At 49.0% G+C, this 8,204-nt stretch overlaps 1 protein-coding gene across 2 annotated transcripts in view; it reads right to left on the reverse strand.

The window, feature by feature from the left end:
• The window catches only part of TAF4 (TATA-box binding protein associated factor 4), a 105,890-nt gene extending 98,045 nt beyond the window's left edge, over positions 1 to 7,845 (reverse strand). The window contains exons 1-2 of one of the 2 annotated variants that reach the window (XM_056844995.1): positions 7,479 to 7,845; positions 4,242 to 5,321 (exon numbers count right to left, since the gene is read on the reverse strand). In XM_056844995.1, the coding sequence (XP_056700973.1) occupies positions 4,242 to 5,321; positions 7,479 to 7,845 (1,447 nt within the window). Of the gene's footprint in view, positions 1 to 4,241; positions 5,322 to 7,478 lie in introns of those variants that run through there. The other variant, XM_056844994.1, reaches the window with a different exon arrangement.
• Positions 7,846 to 8,204: the final 359 nt, after the last annotated feature.

The raw sequence follows: 8,204 nt of genomic DNA on the forward strand, positions 1-8,204 counted from the left end.
TAATTCCAGCTTTTTAAGACCTCAGGTAGTTCAAAATCGCTTCTGATTTGCATCTTAGATTTATTACACTCTGTTCCAATTATTTATTGAACTTGTGAGCCACATCACAGCCTTTTTATTCCCCTCAAATTTCAATCCATTTTCAGGGTCACCTGAATCTACCCTGACTGTGTAATTTATTTGGAACATGGTTCTTAGTATTTTTTTTTTCCTGCCAGTTCCAGCACTTTGAAATAACTGCTGGTTGGGAACATAGGATCACATCACCTGACCCTGAAGGATGCTCAGATTTAACCTGGAGACATCCCTGTATCCCCATGTATGTCTTGTATCTATCCCTATACTTATCAGTCGGTGTTGAGCTGCTGAAGTAAGAGGAACAGCTGCAGTTCCCCCCAATCGTAGCCCTACCCTCTTCCCTGGCCAGGCTTTCACAGTCCTCCTAGGGAGCAGGTGCTCCACTTTATGGAACTCTGCAATAATTCATATTCTCATTAAAATAAACCTCTTTGCCTATTAATATGCAGCCATGTAGAATTCCATTAGAGATTTTAGGCACACTAAAGTGACATACGAAAGAGAAGGGAGTGGGGGGAAGAAGCCTGACCCTTAAGATTCCTGCAACTGGGTCATCTCTTTTTTAGGTGCCAAAGCACCTTTGATAATCGGGTCACACGCCGAAACTGAAAATTCTGACACCGTTATCGCAGACCCCTTTCACCTGAGGTCCTTTTATTGGAGAATGAACTTGAGACCTTGTGCATACATAGCAGATGCTCTTCAAGCGAACTATGGACACACGAAGCTGCCTTATACTGAATCAAACGATTGGTCCATCAAAGTCAGTTTTGTCTACTCAGACCAGCAGCGGCTCGCAAGGGTCTCAGGCAGGGATCTTTCACATCACCTACCTGCCTAGTCCCTTCAACAGGAGATGCCGGGGATTGAACCTGGGACCTTCTGCATGCCAAGCAGATGCTCTACCACTGAGCCACAGGACACTCCCCCCAAACTATGGGGTACTCTTGCCCAGTAAAGGAGAGCTGGAGGTCATTTTCTGACAATCCCTAAACCACTGCTGTCCTCAAATGACCTGGCTTTTAGCAGCATTTATGTTTTTCTGCCACTTTGTTAGTTTTACTTTTAATTTTATTTTTAAAGTGGTCCCTATGTCTTCTCCTTGCATTGAAATTTTTGGTTGTATGCCATTTTTGGTTGTATGCCATCATCACAGAAAGATGATTATATAAAGTAAATAATCAGTCAACGAAACTGTCTGCATGCTTGTAAGGTCTGAGTTCATAAGCAAATGAGGTGTCCCCACACACACGCACACACACACTGTAAAATGTCATGCCACCTTGAGAAAAGAGTTGCATTTGAGAGACATGCAGCCTGATCTCACATATATTTACTTAGCAGCGAGTCCAACTGAGTACAGTGATTCTTACTTTCCAGGTAAGGGGGCACAGGGCCGCAGCCTTAATTTTTCCTCCCACAAGTCAGAGGGAGGTATTCAGATTTTACTGGGGGTCCAAACATCCTAGAGAAGAAACCAACACACTTCAGCAAGCCAACACAACTTATTTTAAATGGCAAAATTTGATTCATAATTTTTTTTGTACCTCGTCACATCCATAACAATGTTGTTAGCACAGATTAGTATAGTCCTTCTTTTTCAGCAAAATAATTGGTGTTGTTGACATGCCTAAGGTCATACTGCATCAAACCAAAAGTCCACGTAGCGTGCCGTTCTTATAACAGTGACCAGCTGGTTACGAAGGCAAAGACCCTCTCAACTTTCTGTCCCAAGCATCTGGTATTCAGAGGTACATACAATCTATAACCCTGGAGGTTTTCCAATTAACGAGGAGCCATTGATAAACCAAGAACTGCCTAGTCCTTTTAAAGCTCACAGCCAACAAATGTTGTGGTGCTGGAATCATTAACTACGCATTATAAAAACCCAGCACATCCCCTTTAATTGTTAACAACAACAGTCACTCAGAGCATATAGACACAGTTCGTACAGGCCAGAAACATCAGGCACTCTTCAAAGAAGAATCACATGCGCCTAAAACACTGGGAGGAAGGGGATCTGAGGACTACAGTAACACACTCCTCCTCCCTAACTAATGAACAAAGTTTCATTTATTGACTAAATGGATATCCCCTCCTTTTGTTTATTTGGGAACTCAAGGCAGCATTGCACAGAGCTCTCCCCCCGCCCAGGCACTAACCTATACGTGCTTAGCTTCAGCCATGTTATTGTCTCATACGTTTTCCAACCATACCCTGAGTCCAAATGTGCAGCTGTGCTCTTATTAGAAGCTAGTCTCCGTATTCCATAGAAATTGTTTTATTATTGTGAAAGATGAAGAAGATGGTATAGGACAGTAAGATGAAAATAGTTAATATCCATTCCCCCTTCCTAGTTAAGAATAAAGCATGACACGGAAAACTTCTGGTACATTTCAAAACCAATTTTTAAGTATACTGATGCTTGTTGGATCTAAAAGTTGTCTTTCCCCAACAGCATGATTCACCTTCCACCAGCAGAGGAAAGGGGGTGATTTTGACAATTCTCCACCCCACTGCAACCCACTGAGTCCCTCAAAATGAGGGAGGGATTGGGTTCAGCCCATTACCTTTCTGTCCAATACAAGTTCACAAAGTTGTGAGAATATCTAGTAGCCTTCCAGAAAGATCTGACCAACAGCCTTCAATGAATCAAGCAAGATCATCAGCTAATGTATATGACATTCTAATGTATTAGTAAAGTACAGTATGGCACTATAAACAGGGCCACTGGTCTCTCATACGTGATAAACACATCAGTCTAAGCATTTCGCCTAGTTCAGTTTCAACCACTATATTCATTTTTCTACTCAAAGATCCACTGAAATGAAGCACGCTGAGCGTACGCACCCCATTGATTTCATTAGGTAGTAATAATAAAAATTTAATTATATGCGCTTTGTGTAGTAATAATGGCACCTTGCAATACGCTTGGGGGTATTCAGCAATATATGTCATTGGCTATTGCAGATGACATGAAAACAGAATCCAGGTAAAACTGACTGGTATGAGGATTTGACCAGGCAGTTCTGATTTACACAGTGATTTCACACTACAAAAACACTGGCTAAAGATATATCAGTATGAAGGACTGACAACATGAAGCAACTCCTGACCCGAGAAATCTCCCATGAAATACTCAGGAAGAGCAGAAAACAACATACAAATAAATGTCTACTATTGTTTAAAATGTTTCGTTTAAAATGTTTCAATTAAAAGGTCTCAAAAATTGAGGCTTCAGAGCCCAGGAGAGACTAGCTTTGAGAGCAAAGAGTAGAAGGAAAGTGGGGTGAAATTACTCCAATTCAGACCTAGGACTGTAGAAGCTCTCACCCACGTTGCATCTCAGCAGCAAAACACGATCTTCACTACTACATGTGCAACAGCACTAAAGACGACAGGGTGAGGCAAGGACAGAATGAAACCGGAATGTTACTCCAGTCATGCTGGCTCGAAAGCATTCAAAGACTTAAAGCACATTGTATGTCACTTTAATCAAGGAGTAAAGGAAAGCAGATTTGCTCCCAAATTGTAAGGGCACAGTGACAGGTGGAGAGAGAAGAGTCAAAGCAGAAAGATGCTAGGATGTATCACAGATCAGACACCTTTATGCAAGTCACCAGCACAGAACTTTGTTCTACTGTTTGCTGCTCTGTTTGCGTTTAACACTTGCCGACACGCATCCATCACTGTTTTCTTACAAGGATCTATACCAGCGCTCTCTGGTCCCTTGAACCACCAAACAGGGCACAGAGGTGCCATGCTGCTCTTCAAAACCAGAAAACATCTGCATGGTTGTGTTAAATAATTTGAAAGTACAATGGCTAAGAGACTAGAAATAAGCAAGAAAAAGTGCCCAGCTTTATTTTTTAAACAAAGTTGTTGGCTTTGATTTCTCACAACCAACTTTCATTTTTCAACTCTGGGGACAGCAGCTTTAGAGTAAGATCTGTAGAGTGAACGAATACAAGTTGTCCATCAACTGGTTTTGGCACCTGGACCACCATAACTACGATACTCACAACACACCTGCACACCAATATCCGGTAAGGTCCTCCCAAGACAAGCCGCCCAATCCCGCATGAAAGCAGAAACCATGCCATTTGCCTTCTTTTAAGCAATAGACCAACCACACACACAAATAGAAAGAGGAAAAAGGTTACCTGGCGGCAACTGAAAATTCTGGATATTTGTTGGATTCTGGGGTGGCTGAGGCAGGCGTGGTGCTAAAACGGTGGGAGCCAAAGTTGCTCTGATTCCACTCGTCGTCGCTGTCGGAGTCCTTGGCAGGCTCTGTGCCACAGTATTGGCAGCACCCTTTGCCAGGCCCGTGGGCGTACCCGGAGGTGCAGGAGGTACCCCACCGGGATTAGGAGCTACATTGGGCAGCCCAGTTTGCATAGTTTGCCCAATGATCATGTTACCCCCTGTAGTACTGGGCTGGCCACCAGCAGCCAGGGTCTGCTGTTGAGTTACTGCCTGCACAATGGTTTTAGGAGATTCCGATTTGATGACCTGCGTGGCAGGTGCAACCGGCACGCCAGAACCTGGCTGGCTGTTCACAAGAGACGTCTGGAGGGAAACGCCGGACCCCACGGTGGCAACAGCGGCGGCAGGAAAACTCCCCACGCTAATGGTCGAATTGATCACAGTATTGCTCCCGTTCTGGGTGGCGGCAGCCACTGAGGGTCCCGCCGCATGAATGGGCGGCCTCACCAGCGCCACGGTCGGCCCCCCGGTTCCAATGCTCGGGGGCTGTTGTGAGGAAATCACCGTAGGGGAGGGCGAAGAGGCAGACGACACCCCGGTGCCAAGGAAAGAAGTCTGGATGACGGTGTTAGAACCGGGCGGCAGAACGGCATTAACGGTGTTCACCTTCCCCACGTTTCCTGGTCCGTTGTTAACAAGAGGGGCGACAGAGGGGATGACAGTGGGGTTAGCCGTTACAGGGGTGGCCGAGAAAGAAGCACTCCCCGAATGATGAGAGTTCATCACCACGTTACTCCCGTTCAGAGTCTGCACCGCCGTGGTCCCAATTTTCCCGTTTCTGGTGGACAGGGCTGCGGCCATGGTACTGATCACCACCGATTTGCCCTGGCCAAGGGTCCCTGGGGCGACAGCGGCTTCAGATCCACCCTGGACTCCCGCAGTGGTGCTGACGCTCGTGGTGGTGGCCCCATCCAGGCTGGAACCCTGGGACCTGGCGTTATGATTGATAACGCTCCCTTGAACGCCCCCAGCTCCTGCAAACAAGAAGGAGGAGGTTAAATGGAAAAACATGTCTATACAAAAGAGAGAGGGGGGCTCTATAAGCCAGGAAGAAACTGTCTTTCCCTCGTGCCAAAGCATCTCTTCTACACTGAAGCGAGACATGGAAAAGAGCATAATGGTATAATCCATCGCAGAAATTAAGAAGTTCACCCCACTGTCCCTCCTGCCGCCAAATTCCAGCAGCACTACCCTTAATAGCCAATCAGAACCTCCTGCAATTTTTTTTCAAGCGGCCCACACATAAACCATAAAACGAGCTCTTAAAGAGAGTTGTTTCCCTCCCCCTTTGGATAATATAGTACGGAGTCTCCTAACATCCTATTTCACTCTTGCAGCTGCATTGGGGGCAGGGGGGGAGAGGAAAGAAAGCAAAGAGTGGGAGGCCGACAGAGAAAAGTACATAGGGGGGAATCCCACGGCCTCTAACCCCCTCCGTTTCTCCCACACACACATGGATCTGCAACAGCAAAACCCAGTGGCTACATGTTTCCTGGCTGAACAAGACCTGTCACACAGATGGCACCAGAGAAGAGGTCGCATGGCAGCATTCAAGGGCTTCACCCTCCTTCCTTAACACACATTAAACCCTGATGTTTCAATTGCTGCTTGCACAGACAAAGGACAATAGATATTAGCAAAGCTATTGGCAACAGATATTTTTTTTTTTTTACGCCCAGGAAAGCCATGGTCCTTAGCAAGATCTGGCATTATGACTTCCACCACCACCCCCTGCTCTCCAGGCCCTGCATTTAGAAAAACACAAGCAAGGAGCACTGTAATCAGATAGACAGTGTCACACAAATCACAGCTAGAGGAGGGGGTCTTCTTCCACTGAGATCCCCCTTTACTAACCTGGTGTCATGACAGGCAACAACACCCGCGTAATATTTCACGGCAGCAAGAAAGCGAGGGAAAAGAAACACACAGAGAAGAGGGGGGAGCACCAATCACATCAGGGGAGAAAGAGAAGTACTGTTTTCTCCCTCTCTCTTTTAAAATACCCCTGACCTGTGAAATGAGAGCTAGGACCTAAAGTTGTGACACCCTTTGCAGCCCACCCCTTGCAGCAAAGAGAGGAAACATTCACAGCCGGACTGTCATCTCTCCCAACCCCACATGCTAAATGGGCTGAGCTTGGATTCCCTGCAAAACCAGAGCCTGGCATATTGTTTTAGGATAAAGGAAGAAAGAAGAAGAAAAAGATTTGGGTACAACCCTTAGAGCAAGGGAAGAAGCCAAACACTGGGTATGCGCAGCAAGACATATCGAAAGGGGGTTCCTGACCCTCAAATAGCCCCCAATCACTTCCTCTTCTCAGGGGAAGCGTGTGTCACGATTAATAACACCCCCCTCCCTCTTTGCACTTCAGAAACAGACAGCAGGGAGGGCAAAGAAGAATTCAGACAGCTCCAGAAATGCATTATGTACAGGGAGAACAAGGGACTCTTCTCCTGTAAACAACACAAATTTCCAATTTCAGTGAGAGGGGGGGGGACAGAGATGAGAGGGGGGGGGAGAAGGTTCAGAAGTCACACTGTAAAGAATCTCTCCTTCCTGAATGAGCTGAACACTCCAAGCTATCCGAAGATTGGGAATGACATAATTAAAGGCAAAAGCGTTGAGCGCGAAAGGGGGGGAGGGGTGCAAATCATCAGGAGGGAAAGACCAAAAAAAAAAAAAACACCCCTCAAAATAAAAGAACCCATGCCCGATCATTACAACAACAAAAAATCAATTTCCACTCTTGATGTGGTGGAGGGAAGACAGCCCAAAAAAACACACACACACACACAGCCTCTTGCAGGGGGGGGGGGTCGGGCATGATCTGCAGGCCTCTTCCCTTTCTCCCCCCCCTCTCTCTTCGTGTCACCCCCACCCACTCCAAAACAACAAGGAAAAGGGGGAGGGAGGAAAAGGGGGGGGAGAAGAAACAGAAAAAAAGGGGGGAAGGAGAGGGGGAGAGAGAGAAGAGATCCAGGAGAGGAGGAAAGGCGGTCATGGCTTAAGGAAGGGGGGAGGCAGGAGGGGGGGAGTGAGGCGGGGAGGGAGTGGGGGGAGTGGGGGGAGTGAGGAGGGAGGGAGTGGGGGGAGGCCCCCTCCTCCCCTCCCCTCCGCCGTGCCCAGGTTACCTGGCTTGGTGATCTCGGGGCCAGCCAGTCCCATCTTGGGGGTGGCGGCGGCGCCGGCTCCCCCACCGCCGCCGGGGCTCTCCGTTTGGACATTAGCATTGCCTCCTACTCCTCCTCCTCCGCCGCCGCCTCCTCCGGGGCTCGGGCTGCTGCTGCCGCTGCTGCCGCCGCTGCCTCCGCCGCCGCCGACATGGTTGCCCAGCAGCCCCCCCGCGGCCCTGAGGGGCTCCTGGGCGTTGTGGTGCTGGCGGTGGTGGCCCGAGGCGGCCAGCTGGGACTCCAGGGAGCCGACCAGGTCGCTCACCACCTTCTCGTCCACCTCAGCGTTCAGGAAAACCTCGTCCAGCAGATCCGAGCCCGCCGCCATCTTTTTTTTGAGGGTTCCTGCGAGCGGCCGCCTCCCGCCCGCCGGGCCGCCCCCCCCCCTCTGCCACCCCTCCTCCTCCTCCTCTCCCTCCTCCTCCTCCTCTCACGGCCCTCCCTCTCACTCCTCCCTCCCCCCCCCTCTCCTCCGCCGCTCCTCTCCTCCCCTCCCCTCACTCACTCATTTTACACATACGCTGAAGCTTCCCCTCCCGGCTCGGCCGCGCCGACTGGGCATGCGCACGAATCGCGCGCGGCCCGGGGGGGGAGGAAGGGGGGGGACGGGAGCATCACATCACCGGCCGGAGAGGGATTCCGCCGGCCGCTGATTGGCCGGCCGGCGGGTTATAAAAGCCGGGGCAA

The sequence above is a fragment of the Euleptes europaea genome, chromosome 2 (genome assembly GCF_029931775.1).
Source record: "Euleptes europaea isolate rEulEur1 chromosome 2, rEulEur1.hap1, whole genome shotgun sequence".
NCBI classification, from domain to species: Eukaryota; Metazoa; Chordata; class Lepidosauria; order Squamata; family Sphaerodactylidae; genus Euleptes; species Euleptes europaea.